Source organism: Carassius auratus, chromosome 50 (assembly GCF_003368295.1).
Source record: "Carassius auratus strain Wakin chromosome 50, ASM336829v1, whole genome shotgun sequence".
In the NCBI taxonomy this organism is placed as follows: Eukaryota; Metazoa; Chordata; class Actinopteri; order Cypriniformes; family Cyprinidae; genus Carassius; species Carassius auratus.
The window spans coordinates 2,527,727-2,550,804 of NC_039292.1; the positions used below are offsets into that span (position 1 = coordinate 2,527,727).

At 36.7% G+C, this 23,078-nt stretch overlaps 1 protein-coding gene and 1 pseudogene across 1 annotated transcript in view; one reads left to right on the plus strand and one right to left on the minus strand.

Annotated features, from left to right (window-relative positions):
- LOC113066630 (fatty acid desaturase 2) overlaps positions 1-12,883 on the minus strand; it is a 16,329-nt gene extending 3,446 nt beyond the window's left edge. The window contains exons 1-8 of the mRNA XM_026238564.1: positions 12,749-12,883; positions 11,761-12,005; positions 10,577-10,687; positions 4,195-4,392; positions 3,932-4,033; positions 1,126-1,251; positions 979-1,039; positions 71-147 (exon numbers count right to left, since the gene is read on the minus strand). Coding sequence (XP_026094349.1) covers positions 71-147; positions 979-1,039; positions 1,126-1,251; positions 3,932-4,033; positions 4,195-4,392; positions 10,577-10,687; positions 11,761-11,967 — 882 coding nt within the window. The 5' untranslated portion in view covers positions 11,968-12,005; positions 12,749-12,883. The remainder of the gene's footprint in view (positions 1-70; positions 148-978; positions 1,040-1,125; positions 1,252-3,931; positions 4,034-4,194; positions 4,393-10,576; positions 10,688-11,760; positions 12,006-12,748) is intronic.
- Positions 12,884-16,509: 3,626 nt separating this feature from the next.
- Positions 16,510-18,172, plus strand: LOC113066633 (leucine-rich repeat-containing protein 10B-like; annotated as a pseudogene).
- The last annotated feature ends 4,906 nt before the right edge of the window (positions 18,173-23,078 follow it).

Below are 23,078 nucleotides of genomic sequence, written 5' to 3' on the forward strand. Positions count from 1 at the left end.
ATAAGATAAGGACGAGAAAGTGCTGTAAAATCACACTCAGCTGCATTAACACGGCAAGAGCCAAACCTACCACCCAAAGACCATGTAAGATCATATTGTGAAAGATCTGGAACTGGAAATAAACTGGAATGAGCAAAGGCGGTCCAACTGAGAAACAACGACAGAAAAATGTGTTAAACCTCAAGCATGGTTATAAGTCGTCATACAGGATGGAGATATTTTGAGTGAAAATCATAATCTGCACATAAACAGGCATTTAACGCTTATTTTAATATTTAATATTTATTTTAATGATAACACATTGCCAAATGTTTAATATATGGCGAAAAAATTTAAGTTTGGTGAATATGTTCAATATGATATTATTTATATTTAACATTTTTATTGAATATATATATATATATATATATATATATATATATATATATATATATATGATAGGTAAAAATTGATAGCCTGAATGCACTGTAAGTCAGCTAAATGCATTAATTTAATTTAATATATGTACGTATGTATGTGTATATATATTACAGTATATTTTAATGTATTACACATTTTATGTACAGCTCTGTTGGGTCACAGTGAATTTATATATGTGTGTGGGCAATTTAATATTATTATTATATATTAATATTTTTATATAACATATTTAATAATATATAAATAAAATGCCACTTATATAAAAATATATTTATATTATATTATGTAAATTCTACATAAATGAAACTTTCTAATTATAAATGGTACATTTCTATTATTATAAATTATATGAAAATTAAGCAATATTTGTTTAATAGAGGATTAAGCAAACGAAAACATGCATTCAAAACAAACTGTACAAATCAGAAAACCTTCAGTTTATCAAGAAGATCTTATCTGATTGTTATTAATTTTCATTAGGATCCGTTATGATATAAATTAAGATATACATTCCAGTAGGAATCTGGTAAACATCCCTGTAGCCATAAACCGACTTACTGAAGAAGAAGTACTTGTGCTGATGGTTGTAAGGCAGATGCTTGATCTTTTTAATGCCGTACTGTAGTAACACAGACAGAAAGAGTCAAATCAGACCCGATCAGGTATTTTCTTCATGCATGCATCATGTGGATAGTGTGTTTGTACCTCCACAGGCTGCACTTTTCCCACCACAAACGCATTGAGCATGTTGACATCCGGGTCCTTCTTGAAGACATTGGGTTTAGCGTGATGCTGGAAGTGGCGATGGTTCCACCAGCACGCAGACGCTCCCTGAGGAACACCGAAACATCAGACACACAAACAGACCGAAACAGGTTTCCAACTGAAACTCGTACAAATTTAGATGTTTTATATGTAGCAACTTTCATGGCCATACAAACAGCACTCCTCATGCGACAGCACATGGTCGTTAGCATGATGCTAAGCTAACAATGTGGCAAACTGTATCCAAATGCAGAGTAATCAGATTTTTATTTTTTTGGTATTGAGCTAATCATATTTACATATATATTTATCTTTTTGAACATATTGTTTACAAGTCCAGTTTTGTGTAGAGAAGTTACATCATATCTCTGTTGAAAAAGACAAGGCACAGTGTGGAAAAAATACACGTCGCACAACACCTCTTTCAAACAAATGAATCATGTTTATACTGTACATCCTGGATGAAGTCGAGCTACTATCACATTACCTACATCTGCTAGGATGACTTTGCAAAAAAAAAACAAAAACAAAACAGATTACAATTGCTGATACGCTAAAGCCTAAACTGAGACTGTTTGTAAAAGTGGTCCACACAGAACCTGTTTTAGCTTTGTCTTCACTGCGCTGATTTGTAATAGTTGTCTATGTAAACTTGCACTAGATGGATGTCTTTTCGGGATGTAACGATTCACTCGTTTTCTCGATGCATCGATTACAAACCCTGTCGATTCATATGCATCGATCTTGAAACACGATTTTTGAATCGTGAATCGCCGATCTTGGACAGTAATAGATTCAAAATGCTAAGAATCGAATGAATCGCGATTTCTATAGCGATTCAATGCTTTCAAAATGTAAACACATTAAATTACTACACGCACGAATTAATGGAGACCTTGAAGAGTGTTAGTGAATCATGCCTCTTATCTGTCCTTCACGCGCTGTATCTGTTTACCGCCTGAAGACTGTCACAGGATTGCTGACGTGTGATCTATAGGATTCGTGGCCAGTAATGCTAACGTGAAGTAGTTTTACTTTTCTGTAGTTTGTCAATGGCTCTCTGCATCTTACCGACAGAGTTACCGGAGCCATCGAAAGCTGTATTTATTGCATGGACGGAGTAGAAATGTAAGTGTCTAAATCAAACGCACAGATCCATTGAATGATAAATGTGTTTAAACAATGCGGATTAACCGAATATACGAAGGAAACTTTTAAAATTAACCACCGCATTAACAACGACCTTGAATTAAGAGCGCGAGGTTTATCTCATAATCAGATGCATGAAAGTAGCGTTTGTTTCATTAGCAAACAGACATCTGGCGCGTTTCCTCTCAGAATCATTCGCTGATGGAGAGGAAAAGTTAAATAGAGATGAAGACGTTTTCGCACTGAAAGAGAAGCGATCCAGGCTATATCTGCAGCTAAACTGAATAAAAGCAAAATGAACTGATGAAACTAAAAAAAACCCCACAAACAATTTATGAATGATGCAGTGCTAATTGACATTTATTACAGTACAGAAACTATAAACTATATTTTCTACCTTATTCTGTGCAGAAAATTTAAATAATTGCTAATTAAATGTAGCCTAGTATATAAAACAATCATTAAATTGCCATTACGACAAAAATATCGATTACAAATGATTGATTATTGTCCAGCAGTGTATTAAATTTATTACAGCTAATTAAAAGTAATTTAAAAAAGAAGATAATTCCTTGTAAAAAAATAAATAATAATAATTATATAATTAATATTATTAATATAATTATAATTGAATCGAATCGAAAACCTATGAATCGTAATCGAATCGAAGCCTTGCCAAAGATTCACAGCCCTAATGTCTTTGGATGTCTCCCGCTGTGTTTTTAACTTTTTCAACTTTTAAAAACTTGTGTCTCGAAACTCAGCCTTCTTGTCCAGGTGCATGCTAGTGTTTGCCTTGACGCTTTTCTGCTTTTTAATACCGGGATACCATCGTTATGAACAGATGTAATTGGTTTGTCCTTTCAGTGTCTCTCTCATCTCATAAACTGCATCTCAAAATTCTGCCTCCTTTTCCAGGTGGATACTAACTGTTCAGCATTTAGCATTTTTGATTTTACAAATGCAAAATACACCGTAATGACTCGATGTCATTGAAATCGTTTTTTTTATAACTTGTGACGAGATTTTAAGTTGCTGTGTTAAGTTCAACTTTTAAAAGGCCTCTCTAACCTCTACCTTTTTTTTCCAGGTGGATACTTTTGTTTGACGTTTCTAGATTTTGCTTTAAAAAAAAGCGAGATGGCATTATAAACAGATGTCTTAGTTTCGCAGCTTCTTTTACTGTTTTGCACCAACGTTTCGAAACACTTTGTGAAGTCAGATTTTTAAAACAATGGCTCAAAACCCTGCATTCTTTTCCAGGTGGGTACCATTGTTTGAAATTTAGCTTTTTTAACATGGCTATAAATGGATATCTTTGGCTTTTTTCGCTACAGGTTTAAAAATGAACAGATTTAGATTTAGGTTTAGATTAAGCCAGGATTAGTCCATAGTTCAATTGGGGCATTTAAGTAGTTTTATTATCGTGCCTAACAAAAAAAATTCTGATGTGCATCTTGAGACGAAACAATGGAACTGATATATTTTAACGATCGGTCAGTCCAGTTTCCTTTCAGTAAAAACAGCCCAGGCATGCATTTTAGTCTAGGCTTAAGATCATTTCTTATAGTGAAGACTGGGCAGGATATGTTGGTACCTTCAGGTGTCCGATGACAAATTTGTGCACTAAGTGATTCCACCGAGAGGTTTTACACACGGACAGATGACCGAAGTCATGCTGCAGCCATCCAGCCTGCGACTGTAGACATAAAACAAACAAAAAAAATTATCATTCAGTGTATTTTTGCATCATGATGAAGTCTCTTTACAAGAAAAAAATCCTCCTCGTTGGATTATGGTTACCATTTCTGCTGCTCTTTTTAAACATCGTTACGATTATATGAAACATGTCCTTTATACCTGTGCGGTAGCCATTAAAACAGCAACGACGGCCGTGTTGATCCAGCCGGTTCCAAAGTGCCACACCAGCATCAGGGCGATGACCTCCAGGAGCAGGATGTGACCCAGATGCAGGATGAAAAACAGGGGCTGGGTTTTAAAACACCCCTCAGCCTCCAGACGCTCGCGAAGGGCTCGGAAATCCTCCACAAGAGCAGCCTGAGAGAAAACGAAGGTGACATCACAACAAATACAGTCCACTATGGGCACAATCGCATTTAAATGCAGAAGTGATGCATGACCTGAATTTTTAGGGCGTGAATGTAGAGGAGTGAAAGCTGAATTGTGTGACTGGTGTCTTCGGACAAAGGTTAATCTGAGCGGTTCATTGCTTTTTGTGCTTTAATGTCACACTTACGTAAGCCAACAAGCTGTTATTTGGGTGTCTGGGAAGAGGAATTACCGTCTGACTGTCATTCTGTGATGTGAAGATCATGACCCAGAACTCATAAAATACACAGTAGCAGTTTTCTGGGATCGCATCCATTGTGCAGCAGTATTGAATTGAGAACGCCTTTTAAACTGCAATACAATTCCTCAGTTTGGGACAACTTTTTATTAAAAAGAAGGGGAAACATTTAACTATTCATTAGGTTGCATGGGAAGAAACTTTTTTGCATAGACAAGAAAATTCTCTTATTAGCACGTGATATAAGCACACATTCGTGACCGCTCTTTCTGTTAAACATCTCAAATGAAACACTTTGGACTTTTCCATGAAGATGATGTCGAATTTGAATAAAAAAAGCACAATTTAAATTGAAAATGAAATACATTAACATTTATTCACTAAGAAGACACTTGTAGAGATAAGGAAAATCACAAGATTTATATATTAAAGCTCATTTCTGCAACTAAATAATAATAAAAAATAAGTATTTAAAACTTAATATCTCATAATTCTGACTTTTTGTTGTAATTCTCTTTTTTTCCCCTCACAAATCTGAGATTAAAAAAATCTGAATTAAAGATATAAACTCTGAATATATACTGTATATATGTGTGTGTGTGTGTGCATGTGCGACATAATATTTCATTTAACAGCACAAAAAAAAAAAAAAAAAAGCATTTTTAGAAAAGGGAAGTTGATCAGTTGAACTAAGACTGACTGTTTGACAGACTTATTTAAAAATGTTAAAAAGCTAAAAATGACTTGGCATTTGAAGATGCAATCATTTCCCAGAATCCTTTACAATCAGGGTATCTTCCGTCCATTCCAAATCCGTTTCAAATTAAAAAACAGAAAACGAACAACTCAAGAGGATTCAAGTGAGAGAACATGAATTAAATAACGAGAAATGGAAAAATTGCTCGTTTATTCGTTATTCCATCTAGGTTAACAAACGGAAAATGAGTTTTTGACTTGATTTCTCATTTTGTCGTTTTGGGTTTAAAAAACGGCTTATGGCTTCAATATTTCATTCGCACTTGTGGGCGGAGCTGAAACACTCCTTTCATCTGATTGGTCGGATCGCTCCGCCTTCAACTCGGGCTCCTCAGTCTTTCAGAATAAGAGTCATACAAGAGCAATATCTGAAACCAGATGTAGACACATAATTCGCGTTGTTGCGACTTGCAAGTCACCCCTTTAAATTATTTCTAGGTTATAGTATTGTATGAATATCGTCCAACTGTAAATACATTGCAAATAGTTCTGTCTCCTGGGATAAAAGTGAAGTGGAAATAAAAATCAATAATAGACTGAACATTTCATTGATAATATGTCTGTAACATTAACCACTCTCATCTTTTAAGTCTAATGGCACTAGGTAGGTGTGTGTGACATTAATAATTAATTGTGGAAAATAATATAGATACATTTATTAAATAAATTAGAATTATTAGTTTTATTACAGACAAAATTGAATGATGTTTCTCTTTTAGTCTTCTTTGTTGGCCTTGACAACGACTAAAATTTTATTGTTTCACCAAATTCAGCTCAGATCTTCAGACTCGTTTGACTCGTTGCTGTAACTGGTCAGACTTTTTCCTTCTCAAAAAATCCTAGTGACTTTCATTATCTGAGCGATGAAGGTCTTACACTTAAGGTCCACTAGAGGGGGAGACAGGATTTCTGTTTATGTAAGTTTAAATGACAGATAAATACATTAATTTCATGTGTACTACCATGAATATGCCATATATGTGTAACACAGGTTCTTCAATGATAGATGGGGTGGTAGGGGGGTATACCTTAGCTCAATGATAGCTGTATAATATAAAACAACATTAACTACTGCAGCTGGTACCAAATAAAAATGATTAAGTTTTGGAAAAAACTGCAAGTCAAATGTACTTGCACAAATGACTTGCTGTTACATAATACCCCATTATGCGTTGTTGGGGACGTTTTCGTCCAATAGGGGGTAAAGTTGAGTCTTATTTTGGCCACAACTTTCTCTGTGTTGCAGCTAATGGAATGATTGGTGACAAATCTTATTTTGACACTTATTTTGGGAAAATGCTTGAAATTTTTCAAAAACTCAACAGTATACTGTGGGTAAATTCACTACCCTTTTGTTATGTTTGGGATGAAAACACCCACTAAATTAAAATGCTGTAAAAATGTCTCAGATAAAGATTTTTTTTTTTTTTTGCATAAATCTATTAATCACCCTCAGTCCTGATCAAAACTACCAAATGTTTAAAAAGAAAATCCAAGATTTTAACTCTTTAATTACCAAGTTCATAAATTATGTCACTGATTTGGGAAGAAAAAACACACACAAAATGATATATTTTCAATATAAAAAGTAATTGTGGACTGGATATTTTTTTTTACCTTTTATGACAGTCTTGGGCATGTCAAAGATTAGTAACTGTAGATTAAATTTGATGTATTGTTAGTTTTGTGCAGCATTAGATTTTAATTTTTTCTCCCTCATTTATTGTTGGTGGCTGTTTTTGTCCCATTGACTTCCATTATAACGACATTTTTTGATTGCAAAGCCATGACACCATATAATCATGCACTCTTGATTGTTGGTGGTTTTCCCTGTTGGGAAGAGGTAACATTTGTTATTTTTACAGTTGATCACTAGGTGGGACCATTAACCCTTTAGGCCTGTGCAAAAAAAGGCTTAGTTTCTGGCCTGTATATAGAGTTATATGGAGTTTAACAGCAAATTATAGTGTGTGTGTGTGTGTGTGTTTGAGAGAGAGAGAGAGAGAGAGAGAGAGTGGGAGAGACCTTTGTTTACTTACCTTGATGTATCTGAAAAAATCCAAATATGCACCTCATGCTCTCAGAACTACATGGACTAAACAATAAAAAAAAGAAGTGTGTTTATGCACCTGCTGACTTTTGATGGTGAAAAGAACGGAGGGCCTATGTGTGAAATACTTGTCTTTTCTTGATGGTGAAGCCAGTTTAAAACCTTTAAATCTTAACTACTTCTTAATCTTAAAAAAAACTACTTTGAACATAATTGATTATGGACCAAAATGCAATACCAACTTCAAATAAGCAGCAACTCGCTGGAGGGGTCAAGCTGCATAATCATTTCTAAAACTCTGGTTCAAGTCAAGCCCTTTCTCGTATTGCTTGCTGCTCTTCTCACCATCAAATGACCAGAAGGATGGCATGCAAGTGTTTAAATCCATGTACTGTTTTTGTTTAGTCTATACTTATCACCACCATTAAAAGGCAGCAGGTGCATAAATACACTTTAGTTTACTCCATGTAGTTCTGAGAGCTGAGGTGTACATTTAGATTTTCTCAAATACATCAAGGTAAGTGCGCAAAAGTCTCTCTCTCTCTCTCTCTCTCTCTCTCTCTCTCTCTCCTACACACATACACACAATATAATTTGCTGTTATACTCCACATAACTCTATATACAAGTCAGAAACTAAGCTTTTTTTTGCACAGGCCTATCTAAAGGGTTGATGGTCCCACCTAGTGATCAACTGTAAAAAACAAAAACAAATTTTACCTCTTCCCAACAGGGAAAACCACAAACAATCAAGAATGCATGATTATGTTTCATGGCTTTGCAATCAAAAATGTAATTATAATGGAAGTCAGTGAAAAAAAAACATCCACCAACAATAAATTAGGGGAAAATTTTTTTATCTAATGCTTATAGCAGTTTAATTGAGTGAATGTTTTCATCCTGAACATAACGAAAGGGTAGTGAATTTGAACAATCCACAAGGGATACATAATTTTTATTTGGCACCAGCCGCAATTAATGTTGACAGCTAGCAGGAGTGTGGTGGGGTGCGAGGTCTGTTTTGACCAATGGATGGAGACCTCAAGGCAGTGGCCTTAATGCTTATCTGAAGATTTGTCTTTATAGATTACAGTTTACATTGTACTTACTGAAGTACACCTCTGCATGCAGACACCCAACTATACAAATTCATTTATAGATTTAAAACCCAGTCCTGAACCGGGAGAACCATGTTCTGCAGAGTTCAGTTCCAACACACTTGCTTGGACATTGCTACTGATCCTGAAGACCTTGCTTAGCTTAGGTGTGTTTATTTGGGGTAGCTAAACTTTGCAGGACACTGGCCATCCAAGAGGAGGACTGAGAGTCCTGACATTAGCATTTACATTCAGTGCATGTGATTTATCAACACTGAGTACATCTTAAAATGTACAGCTCATGAAAAATAAAAGTTCTAGATGGACAAACATTAAATGAATAAACCAGTGTGAATAAAAAATATATTAAAATACATTTGGAGGTAGGTTGAAAAAGCCAGAATGGGAAGTTTTAAAGTACAGCTTGAAGTGTGAAGTTTATTCTTGTACACAGATATGGCATATTCATGGTAGTACACATGAAATTAATGTATTTATTTGCCATTTTACGTAAATAGAAATCCTGTCTCCCCCTCTAGTGGACATTAAGTGTAAGACCTTCATTGCTCAGATAATGAAAGTCACTAGGATTTTTTGAGAAGGAAATTTGGTGAAACATTAAAATTTTAGTCGTTGTCAATTACTCTCATAATAAATGATAATAATGTTCAAATATATGTTGGCTTTCTCAAGGCCAACAAAGAAGACTAAAAGAAAAACCATTCAATTTAGTATGTAATAAAACGAATATTACTAATATATTTCATAAATTTAACTATAGTAATTTTCCCAATTAATTATTAATGTCACACACACCTACCTAGTGCCTTTTGACTTAAAAGATGAGAGTGGTAAATGTTACAGACATATTATCATGGAACTGTTCAGTCTATAATTGATTTTTATTTCCTCTTCACTTTTATCCAAGGAGACAAAACTATTTGCACTGTATTTAGAGTGGGACAATATTCATACAATACTATAACCTAGAAATAATTTAAAGGCGTGACTTGCAAGTCACAGCAGCACGAATTATGTGCGCAGTAACATCTGACTCAAATATTATGTTAATTAACAGTGAGCGGTGGTTTCTAGACACTACTCTTATAAGACTCTTATTCTGAAAGAATGTAAGATCGAGTTGAAGGCGGAGCGATCCGACCAATCAGATGAAAGGAGCGTTTCAGCTCCGCCCACAAGTGCGAATGAAATATTGAAGCCATAAGCCGTTTTTTAAACCCAAAACGACAAAATGAGAAATCAAGTCAAAAACTCATTTTCCGTTTGTCAACCTAGATGGAATAACGAATGAACGAGCCATCTTTCCATTTCTCGTTATTTAATTCATGTTCTCTCACTTGAATCCTCTTGAGTTTTCGTTTTCTGTTTTTTAATTTGAAACGGATTTGGAATGGACGGAAGATACCCTGATTCTTTACCTGATAAGTTTCTTAGAATTGTAATTCAGTAAATTCCCGTCATCCAAATTTGAATTTCAACTCAACTTCCTGTGATCCAGTTTCCCGCTCATTAACTGAATTCTGAATTTAATGCGTGCATCTTAACCAGAAGGGCAACAGATTGATGGAAATTCAACTAGATGTCATTTTGATTGTCAAATTTGTGATGCTCAGAAAACTCGGAACTGCTGTCTAAATTAGATGCACATTATCCAGTTTTTAAAAAAAACAAATACTTTATTTACTAAAAGTACTATATAATTTTTTTTTAATATTTTAGATTTGGCACGCCTTCCTTACTCTAAATTCAAAGGACTGGCACCCTTATAATTTCTGACTTCAAATATTTATTTGTCTTTTTCTAGTAATTCATCATACATATTAATATGCATCATCCATGTATATTATGTAAAGCGCTTTGGATGGCCATGTGGTCTGTTGAAAGCGCTATATAAATGCAGTCCATTTACCATTTACCATCCAGATATTTTAAGAAAATCCATATTAAATGGACTGATGGCATGTTTTATTCATCTATTCTGTGTAGGTTTAGGTTATGTCTCGACACTCACGTTTTTCTGGCAGTCTTGACTGGGTTCAGACGCCTCCAGCTCCCCGATTAACAGCGGCTTCATGTATTTCCTCACCAGCTGAAGGTCTGGATGAAACGCCGTAAACGCCTCCTGTTACACCAGATCAAAGAAATACCACACTGGTAATCATTATTTTATTCTTATCTGAATCAATCCCAACAACACTGAAACAAACAGCTGCTTTAATAAGCCTCCTACAGTACCTAGACATGCTGCATAGCTTCTTACATTTACTATATTTGAATGTTTATGTGTATTAGTATTTGTATGATTAATTATTCACAATTTCATGAATTTTTTGTATAATGCATACAAATTTTGGTTTTGACTTTGCCAAACGTACTTTATAAAGTAGGTTTGGCCATAATCTATGGAAGCACATTTCCGCCACAGAACGAATGCACGGGAATTGCAACTTTTTTTCCCATAATTTGGACTTTGCTCCATGCCATTGAGTAAACGTTTGACTTTTTTCCTCACAAATCTAAGTTTGGATCTCACAATTCTGACTTTTTTCTCTAAATTCAGTTTTGTTTTTGTTTTTTTTTCTTGCCACAAAACAAAAAAATATAAGAGGTAATCACAATATTTTGTGTTTCGAAATTCAGCCCTTTTTCTCGCGGTTTCAAGTTTATACCTCACAACTGCAGATTATACATTCCCAATTGTTAATTTTCATAATTACATTTCAATTGTGAGTTATTAAGTATATCTCATAATTCAGATTTTTTTCTTTTTTCAGAATTGCGAGAAAGAATTCCAAATTGTGAAATAAAAATTCGCAATATTTTTTTTTTATTATTCCATTGCGGAAAAGGGCATATAATTGAACATTTTAACCAAAGGTCTAGGCAGCTCAGTAGTGCATGAGCCTTTTTTTGTTTATACAATATTAGAGTGTAAAAATGTATACATTATATAGCATTTTGGGTCATGATGCACAACATGTTGTCTTGGTTGATTTAGAGCCTGTTTTGCAGTAATCTAGTCTACACTTAGATATAATAGAAAGATTTTAGCACAATTTTTTAACCATAAAGAAAACAAAAGGGTACCTATCTCACCAGGCTACAAGACACATCCATTGTTGTGCAGTAATGTGATATATATAAAATTCTTCCGTGTTAAATGTACTGTAAATGTATTGATGTCGAGTGTTTTACCGTAGCATCTTCTCCAGCATAGTGTCCGATGATCCTCAGTCCTCCGGGGTGTCTCTTCACCCACTGGCTCACATTATAAACCTGTCTTTCCACCACGATCCACTGATCTCCAGACTTCGTGTGTTTCTGCACCTCCTCCCAGGTGTAAGTGCCCAACCTCCCGTTGGTACCGGTGATCCGGTCCGTCTGCTGTCCTCCGCCGCCCATCACTGATCAAACGCTGACTGACTGATGCTTACTTTGCACTGTAAGACCATTTAACTCAACTAAATATTTCAGAATTTTTATGAAAGTTTCTAAGAACAGTTTGACTCGCTTGAAAAAGCATGCAACAAATTGCATTTGATGTTCACTTCTGCCATTATGCACAATTTAATAATAATACATAAATAAAAATTCTACATTGTTGTAAAAAAATAAATTAAAAAAAATCCCTAACTTCCAAAAATGATGCACAAAAAGCTGACTAGGTAGGGAGCTCTCATGGGTTTTGAGACAAAGCCCAATGTTCAGGCATGATGACAAGTTAATATCCACACTGAAAGCATCTTTGTTCAAGTAAAAAAAAAAACATTACCTAATGTATTATTGTGTTTAGGAATGAGACAGTGAATGCCCACATAGCCTCATTAATTATGCAAAGGAACCCAGAAAGGCTCGTGCGGAAATACACGTACCGAAATTTTTTTCTTGCTTCCTCGCTTTGCTTTAAGTCACATCTGTTACATTTTTTTCTTTTCTTTTTTCAATTTGCATGACAAACTAACATGCAAAACAAAAATCAACTCTTAAATCTTCAGAACTTCTTATATGAACATTTCAGATGAATAAACTGTTAAATATTGCATTGAAAATGAAAAGGCATCTTTTCTTTTCATTCAAAGAAAATGAACGTGTCAATGCATGTAAGCATCCTTTCTGTTACAATACACGAGAAGAAAGAAAGACAGAAAACGCACTTAGGTTAAACATTCAATAATTCACTCACCCTCTCTGCGACACTTTGATCACACACTCTTATGGTAGTGTGTGATGAGAAAGAGAAGCGTCACTCTTCATCACTTGTACTTCTGCTGAGTTCCGAACTGATCATTCGAGTGCCACCGGCCAATCAGCGCGCGTCTCTGCGCCAGTCTCGCGGACGATCAGCCAATAGGAAGAGAGAGAGCACTTTGGAAGGGAGGGGAGCGCGCGGAGGAGATAAAGAAGAGTTACTTGGGTTCGAGTCTCACATCCAGCAGGAAGAATGACATCATACTAAACCAACATCAGTGATTTTAACTGAAACATAATGTAAAAACGCTACATTAAAACCTCGTATTGTTTATAAGAAATGTACATTACCATGCATAGCGAAAGTGAGCAAAATTTCAGTGACATAAATTGAATTGAAAAGCTATTTAATAGGTTGGCATCAAGATTATATAATTTATGAACATCAGTCACTATATGTAACACTGTCATGCCCAAAACGTTGCTAATATTGTACATTTTAAGTTCCTTCCAATTCATTTGATCCAATATGAATTCAGAATCAGAATGAGAAAGAGCTTTATTATATACATTAAAGGAAGTTGTTCTGGTGACAGAAGCTTCCAGTACAGAGAGACAACAACAACACACAGATAATAAGAAATATACATTAATAAATATAAAACAGAAACAGACAGAATTTGTATATACAGTTGTGGTGTGTAGATGGAGTAGAATAGAAATTACAAGGAATGGAATTAGATGTAGGGTAGCATTGAGAAGGCTAAATAAAAGAGGTATTGCACAACTTTTTATTAAAAAAGAAGGGGAAACATTTAACTATTCATTAGGTTGCATGGGAAGAAACTTTTGCATAGACAAGAAAAATTCTCTATGCTTATTAGCACGTGATATAAGCACACATTCATGACCGATCTTACTGTTAAACATCTCAAATGAAAACTTTGGACTTTTCCATGCAAAAGAAAACAGTGACTTATTCTGAACCTGTTTATTTTCTATACAGCTGCATTTTACCATCTATCACAATTTGTATTCACTAGTTTTATTAACATCTGTGAATATTTTTTTTTTCTCTGATGAAGCCTATTATAAAATAAGATAAGATGATTAGGCCTACATGATCATAAATGCTAATTTGCATGCACAGAGATGCATAAAATAACATTTTGTGGCTGCAGCTTTACTTTCCCTTTAGATCACAATTCTTTTACCAAATGTTTATCAGACGTAATTGCTAGGTTACTAAGTAATCAATCGCAGACTTCTTTCTGATTTCTAAAAGTGATTTAGACATTGCTTTTATTGGTTATAATGCATACATCATAAAAACAGTTGTAATGGTTACAACAGCCGTGACCTTCATAAATTCATAAAATCATGCAGGCAGAAGATGGGAGATATTTAGTACAATTTGTGCACAATTAGGAAGTGTTTATCCCCTTCACACACAACAAAAGTGACTTTTTAACATTGAGTCAAAAGTCTGTGAAGAAACCGACTACTTCCAATGGATTCAACTCCCAGTTTTGAGCTCTTCATAAACATCATTAAACTTATATTGCCCCAGTAAAAATCCTTTTTGAGCCCTAAAACATGAAATGTGGTTATAAAATGAATAAATGTTACCAAAACCTCATGGAAAACCCACCTTGTGAGTTGCCACCATTTAATAATGGACAGGCATCATAAAAGACGACTTGACTTTGTTGTGAATGAGTTAGAAAATTAATATGAAGATTTCAAATGAGGATATCATCTCATAATGAATGAAAATCTTAAAGGCAGGTGGTATAGCCTGATTTCTGACCTGAATCTCAGCACTCAGCATCAGGTTCAGAGGTCTATGAAATGAGCTGGCCATGCACGACGGGGGTTTGTGCTGCTCTGACACCGTGGAACATCAAGGATGAACTTTGATGCATTACAACAACACTTCAGCAGAAAAACACTTATATAGGGCAGAGTCATTTAGACACTTCAGTACATGCAACACCACAAAAAATAAGAAGACACATATCTATGACATAAATCTATTCCAAAAAAAAAAAAAAAATCTAATAACAGTCATATAATGAGTTAAAGATCAATAGTTTATAGTATATTACATTCTGAACAGGCGATGTATGACTTGGAAGCCGGTCCATGAGTGGACTTCATTCAGATGTGGTTTTTTGTTATTTTCAGCTGAGTGTGAATCATCTCACTAAAATTAGGTTTTTGCTCAGCCTTCGCCAGTTTGTCCTCACTGTGCCACCGTTAAAATACAGTACATTTGTTTGTTTATTTATTTTGTGTAGATATTATGCACATTCAGAGCAGAAAGTTGAATTGCAGTTGATTTGCTGACATCAACATTTTTACTTTAGATTCGTGCCTACAGTTTATTTATAGCACCAAACAACTTTTTTTGTCTCTTATTTGTATTGTTTTTCATAACAATATATCTCTTTTATAAAAATGAAATGTAAGCTTTAATATATATATATATATATAATATATATATATATATATATATATATATATATATATATATATATATAAATAGCCAGTGTGTAGCCTACATGTAAATAAACGTAAACAATTCAATACGCATGTAAATAAATAAAAATTATATGTGCATAATTATAGGTATTTTAATATATTAAAGAATATTTAAAACCATTATGAATTATAAAAACAAATAAAAAATGAAAAGTTTCATCACGATCAAGTTTTTAAAGAACGTTTAATGTTGATAAATAAAAATAATACATATTTCACAGACCTTATTTAACAATAATATAATGTAACAATAACAAATACGTTTGCATTGCATAACGTGAGCTTGGAATAGAGGAATTTGACCGCCTCTCTCCACTCGGGCCACGTGACATATTTTGTGTAACTCTCACGTCCCTGTTTCGGTTGCTAGGGGAGAGAGACGGTCCATGGCAACGCTTTACGCAAACTCCACACCGAGAGAGAGAGAGAGAGACGCTAGGCGGCTTAAAACGCACAACGTTGGAAAGAAATACAGACATCGTGTCTTGCGCTTCTGGAAACTTCAAACTGACATCTCAGAGGATTTCTGTGTGATTTAGGACCACGCAATCCGGAGGTACAGTTATCATCGGCTCGGTTCACATTGCCGTCGGCCAGGTCAAAGCGAGAGCGCGAGAGCGCGAGACACTGCGGCCGGGACAAGAGCTGTGTGTGTCGGCAGAGAGACGCTCAGCACCGGCGCTCACACAATCAAACCTGACATGCTACTGAAACGCGCTGGGAAAGTTTGTGACTGTAATGTGAGTCAATTAATGCTTATTATACACTAAATAAATAACTAATGAACTATGAAAACGGTACGTGATCAATATGCAAATGTTGGCAGCTACTTCGACACTCATCTCTTAACTGAGTTTAATCAAGCTTTCTTCCTGTAACAGTTATATTTATTTTTAACAACTACTACTGTTAATATTATTATTATTGTTATCTCTTCTAATGCATATAATTTTATAAAGCGTGCACAAAGCAATTGACACAAACACATAGAATGGCTCCTTGCGGGTATCGCTGCTTTGTTTGCTGACGTTGGACTGAGGGGAAGCCGCCTGTAGTCAGAGCATCATGTGTCGCTGTGCTGGCTCTGTCACTGACGGGTCAATCCTACTGAGTGAAAGTGACACAGGGAGGGGGGCCAGCCCCACAGACCGCCTCACCCTCTTACCCCGTCCTGAAAGACACTCTCACCACACACACAGACAAGTGGCCGGGCTAGCCGGCAGAGGGCATGGGCAACTCGTCCCGGAAAGAGGCCCAAGACGAAGGAGAGGAAAAGGAGATGAAGGGAGATAAAGGAAACAAGGAGAAAACTGCTAAAAAAGGAGAAGTCGAGGTCATGGAGGATGAGGAGCTACCGTTCGGAGTCCACAAGCTCTTGGAGAGCGGAGATCGAGTGTTGGACCTGAGCTACTACAAGTTCCGTCGCCTTCCTCGTCAAGTCCTGAACCTGGAGTACCTGGAGAAGCTTTACGTCTGTGGAAACCGTCTCCGCAACGTCCCTAAGGGTATCATGCGGCTGCATGGTTTGCGTACCCTGGGGCTTGACTTCAATAAGCTTGTTGACGTTCCTCTGTCGGTGTGCCAGCTGACGAATCTCACGTGTCTTTACCTGGGAAGCAACCGGCTGATAAGCCTCCCACCAGAAGTGAGGAACCTGCAGAACTTGCGTTGCCTCTGGGTGGAGAGCAACTACTTCCAGCGATTCCCCAAGCAGTTGTACGACCTTCCCAATTTACGCTCACTACAGATTGGGGACAACCGTCTGCGCATGCTTCCCTCGACCTATGGCGCATGGAGTCCCTGAGAGGACTCTGGCTGTATGGAAACCGCTTTCAGGAGTTTCCGCGAGTGCTCCTAAAGATGGAGCAGCTGGAGATTCTGGACATGGATCGCAATCGGATATCACAGTTCCCAAACTTGCATCATCTATCAGCGCTGCGACTTTTCTCCTACGACCACAACCCTGTAAAGGAGCCACCGCGTGTAAGGGAGGAGGTGCTTATAGTCGGAGAGGGCGCTGAGGAGGTGTTGCAGGCTAGAGGGAGAAGGAAAGAGGCAAAAGAACAAGCGGAGAAGGACGCAGAGGAGGCGGCGGTCGTGGCGGGCAGCGGCAGCTAGTCCGGTCATTCACGGAATACTCAAGAAACTCCGAATGAACTCCGCCCTTAACCTGGCAACTGCTAAGGAGAAGGTAACAAATGAGTCTGTTGCATCAACAACCCCAAATGGGGATGAAAACGGACCACAAAATAATGACAGATGTGCATTTTTTGAGGAGGCGGGGCTTGGTTATGACGATGGGGGTCTGGAGTATGAAAGGGAGGGAGCTAATCTGTGAGGGGGAAGGGTATGAAGGCTACGAGGGGGCGGAGTTCGAATATGAGAGGGCTGAAATGGACTATGATTATGAAGGTTATGAGTGAACAACCTTGATCCTTGCACCTGTGGGTCATGGTATTCTACTTATTTTATCTGAAGTATGTATTTTCTGCAAACAGAGTTGCAGTTTGTTTTCGTAGCCAATTGTTTTAACCAATTTTGTAATTCTTTGGTGTGGACGCTACACATTTCCACTTTAAGCATCTGAGGTGTTACTGCAAGGGTTGCAGGTTCAATCCCAAGGATGAACTGGAGTGTACCAATGAGGTACTGGGTCCCCAAAAATGGCACTTAAGTAACCCCAGGATGTTTAATGGGGCAATGAAAGCAACTGCAAGTTGCTCTAATTAAAAACATTAATATCAAATTATGTCTGATTGGAAAGCTGAATGAAAGGTCAAGTTTAAAAAGAGCATGCCATATGGTATTTTAAAATCTAATATTGTGTTGGAGTTCCCTACAACAGGTTTAAATGCATCTAAGGTCAGAAAACATTGTAATTTTCTCAAATATACATTTAATATTAGAGTAATTTGCCAATGGTTCCAAATGATTAGTTCCTAGCAAGTTTGGAGAAAACCCCTCCCTTTCATAAGCCTACTCTGCTCTGATTGGTCAGTTGGCCAAACCTTTTGTGATTGGCACAGAGAGGAGTCCATGAGCCAGTTAGCCAGCGCTACCATTGACAAAGTACCTTCAAATAAAACAATAATATAGTCCTCCAATCCGTTCTTATTATAATGACATAATACAGAAACACGTATGCAAGTGAATCGTACACACAGCTAAAGTTTAGCTGCTAAACTGTGAACACTTAAAACAAGAATGGTGGGGTACATTAGCCAAGTGCTAATAGCAAGTGCTAACACACCAATAGTGTAAGTGTTTTGTGGGCAGGTCAGATTCTGTTCGGAGATTATTCAAATGTTTTACCCAGTGACGTAACATGCAAAAGATTCGAAAATATTACGACTTGTGAAGAGTCGACTCTCTTTTGAGAGACAATATCTTTATCACGCACATTTTTGATTGACAACTTTGCAGATTATTTTCATTTAAAGATAGCTATGTTATAAACTGCAAAAGAGATATTTTTCAAAAACCCATTTGACCTGCTCTTTAAAAACAATAGCCAAAATGAATTCTCTGCTATCATTTGCTCACTCTCATAAAATATTTTCATTTACAATCTGCATGAAGCAAAACAGGTTTGGAATGACTTTAAGGTGAGGAAACAATGGCTCAGGAAACATGAACATGAACTTATAAAATACTGCTTAAGTATAAGTGACTGTTGCTATTATTAGAAGGCATTTATTGTTGGCCAGACCATTACTGCAATCCTCAAACACAGGACTCTCTTCAATAATTACAGGGTTTAATGATTTTAAGATTTATCATTTGTAAAATTCAACTGTGAAGAGCTGTGAAACTGCACAACTTTTTATGCGTCACAACTACATTACTATGTGCTGTGTATTTTTAATTAAGAGCAGGGCTCAGCCATTTTTGTTGGTGAGTGATGTGTGTCTACTGTTTATAAGAAACTTGATGCTGCAATTACAGCGATGGTGTTGGTGAAACCAAATATTATCTTATTAAATAACCAATGAGTTTGCCAAATATGTTTTAATGATTCATGTCTTGTCGGACTCTAAGAATCCTAAATGTTTGGCTGTGGAACAACGCTGACATGATCTGAGACAGATGGGAAGAGCTAGCCAAGTTAGCACTAATAGAAGTAAATGTTCTCTCTCGTCTGAAGCTTGAAGGACTCAATGTGCGAAAGTCAGAGAGGAGGCGTGCGGACCGAAGAGAAACATCAGGGAAAGAATTGTAGTGAGGGGACAATCCATAAAAGGCCCGGGTACATGTTTTGGGAGAAAGACCGAGAGAGAGCAGCGCTTAATGTGTAAATTATGAGGTCCCAGAGCAAAGACTGTAATGGATCCAGCAGGTTTGTGGGTTGGGTGATGCTGCAAAAATGGAAATAGTGTTTAACACCTAATTAACACCGCAAGCGAGCCACGCGACACAATGCAAAGCAAACTAGATCACACCTGCCATAGGAAAAGAAGGTGTCTCCACTGCAGTTAAGACGACTTTATTGATTATGATGGGAAATCTAGGAAAAGATTTTCAGTGAATAGCAATTTGGCTTCAGACTTGCAATATAACAAAATCAAATGGACCAATTTCTGATACTTTTAAGGTGCATTTTTATTAATGTTACTTAATGAATACAAGACATTCTTAAAAAAATAAAAACATAAAAACTCACCTTTTGTGTTCTACAGAAAGATCATGTCAAAACTCTTTTTTTCCCAAATGCATAAGTTCAAGAATTTAATAATTGTTTTGAATCATAGAGTTCATCTGGAGAAACCACTGCTCTCTAATTTACATGTTCCTAACTTGTTCATTCGTTCCCTCCAATGTCTTAAATTTAGCTATGTTTCTATTCCAGTCACATCTGCCAACTCACTCATTCTAGTCAAGAAGTGTGTTTTCATTGCCCTTTCCTCCTCTTTCCCTTTTCTTCCTTCATCCATCCATCATTATGCTGGTTAAACTCTTTTCTCCATCTCCTGTCACTTCTCAACTCTCCCCGAAAGAGAGTCTCAAACCCTTCTGTTAAAATATTTACATAATGGTACGAGTCTGTCATTACTTCTGCGAAGAATCTGAAACAAGTGTTTTGGCACAACCTTTGACAGGAAGTGTGTGTCTCTGCCAAGATCTCCAAACCAATCATGCATACGCAAATGTGCATGGATCAGGTGTCTTTAAAAAAGCTAGTTTTCAGTTTGTAAATAGATTTTTAATTCACGTCTACAAACAGCCAAGTACATTTCAGATGGAGTGCATACTTTGAGCAAAGCAAAATAACTTGTGGTTGGCAGATGAGAATAAAGCAATGCTTTTCATAGTGAAACATGGCTGTTTCAAAGACACCAGAGCCGTGCACATTTGCGTACGGTGGGATGAGTTGTGTTGACTCTTGAACAATTGATCAAAAAAGTGGTTTGATGGCTGCTGAAGTGTTGCTATTTTGAGGTAAACAGACTCTGCCTTTCATTAAAACTTACTATTTGTGGTGTTACTAAAACAAGCATTACTATTACAGTTGCTCATACTTTTTTCTGGATTGTGATTTGAACAAACACCTAACAACATCTATTAAACTTTGGTGCAGAACAACGTTTGTGTTTTGACATGAATAACAATTCAAATTGGCCTGACAGAAAATAAAACAATGTAAAAAGGTACAAGTAAAAACAGCACAGAACATATCTAATAATCTCTCTAATAGTCTGTCTCAGAGACCGTGGCATAGCTATTAACCCTGGTTCGTCAAGCAGCAACTATCTGCAGAGTGTTTGAGTGCTCTGACACAGTCCAGGATTGACGAAGAGAACATAGTCTCGGTGCTTAATCATTTAGCAGCTTACTGCTAGTTTACGTTAACGCCATCTCCCAAGGTCAGCCGCATAGCAAGCCATGAATGAGCACTGGACGCATCTGCGGCGCTTAAACTTCATAGCCGTGTTACTGGCGCTCACAGTAATATCTGTCACCTGCCAGATCTCAGCAGAAGTCATCTGGTGTCAGAAATGTAATCCGAGCCATTGTGACTGTTGTGTCAGCATGAGAGGAGGGGCTATCATGGTCCAGCGGGTATGATTTTGCTCAGAAGTAGGGCATGTTTGCATGGTGTATATGCCAGTGGTTGGTTTTACTCCGTAAGCCATTAAAAGTGTATTTGCACGGCTAGAAATCCGCAGTGTGAGAACTAAATTTTCAGATTTACTTAAGAATATGGCATGCATGTCAGAATATGCCTATTTATACACATATATGTCAGAATATGCCTACTTCCGAACTATATACTATGAGAAACACAGTATGTGCGCCATGTAGTGTGTCCGAATTCATAGTATTCATAAAATAGGTGAGATTCTTAAATGTGCATCTGATGCTAAAATGTTGCCAGGGTGTTGCTAAGTGGTTGCTGGTGCATTGCTAAATTAAATAAAAAATAAAATGTATGCATTTAGCAGACACTTTTATCCAAAACTAGTTACATCAGTGCATTCAGGCTAAAAATGTTTACCTAACATATGTCCCCTGGGAATCAAACCCACAACATTTTGCGCTGCTAATGCAATGATCTACCACTGAGCCCTAAATGGTTGCTTATCGTCTCTCTGATATTTTGGTCACAAAATATGAGATTAATTTTTTTACCAGGCAAATTTGAGGTGTCCTTTATGTCCATATACTGCAAATGGTGAATCAAACATAAAAATATTATTTATACTTATGTTGTGTTTTGTTCAAATCATGTACGAACCATAATAATATTAATGCTTGATTGTTTAATGATCAAACAACTCAATTTACCTCAACCTCAACACCTCTGCAGCCATCAAACCACTTAGAGACAAGCACTCGAGTCACTTTTTGGTGTTAAACACTGGCTAAAAAGACCAATGTTCCTTTATTTAATCAGTCCTTATTATCTTTCTCATAAGGATAATTAAGGATAATGAATGATCTGCTTGTGTGGGAGAGTGAACACTGGCCCTGAGATGAGAGAGAGAGGGTTACACACACCAACCTAAGCAGGCAGCATAACTGTGACCATATGCCAGCCAGCTGAGCTTTCATTTGGTGCCTCCTTTCTTGGCATTGTGTACATAAGTTTTGCATATCTGTGTGTATCGGTTTATGCATTACAATGTGTATACGAGTGTGAATATTTTTTATACACAATCTGTTGTTTAAAGGGGTCATATGACTTGATTTCAAGTATTCCTTTTTTCTTTGGAGTGTTACAAAGATTAAAAGTGCTATTATTTATAAAAGTTAAGACTCTGCCACGCCCCCTAAAACACCTCGTTTAAACACCCCCCACATGTCTACATCATGATGTGGGAAGGTTTGCATAACGCCGCCCACATGTTCACGCAAAGAAAGCAGGTGTAGCTTAAGATTCTCGCTGTTGCTGCCTGCCAGTCTGTTTCCTGATCCTGGGAGAGTAGACTACAATGCCTCGCAGTCTGTAAGTACGTTTACATATTTAAAAGATTTGCCACTGATGATTCAAACGCGAGTTTTGAGCAGTGTAGAGCAGTGTTGTTGTTTGTAATTTCTTCGATCATAAACGCAGACATGGTTTTATATTTACGCGGCACAATGCAACACAGCACGTAAAAAGACATTATACGTCATTATAATCTGTAATAATGGATGCAACAAATGTCTTATATGTAATGGGTTTGAATGTTTTTGTCCTGTTTCTCCGGCCGGTGTTCTGTTTTGCTATCTTGCATTAAAATGCTAACTGTAAAATTATGGTTTATGAATGTCTACATCTACCACAACTTTAAACCTACCCT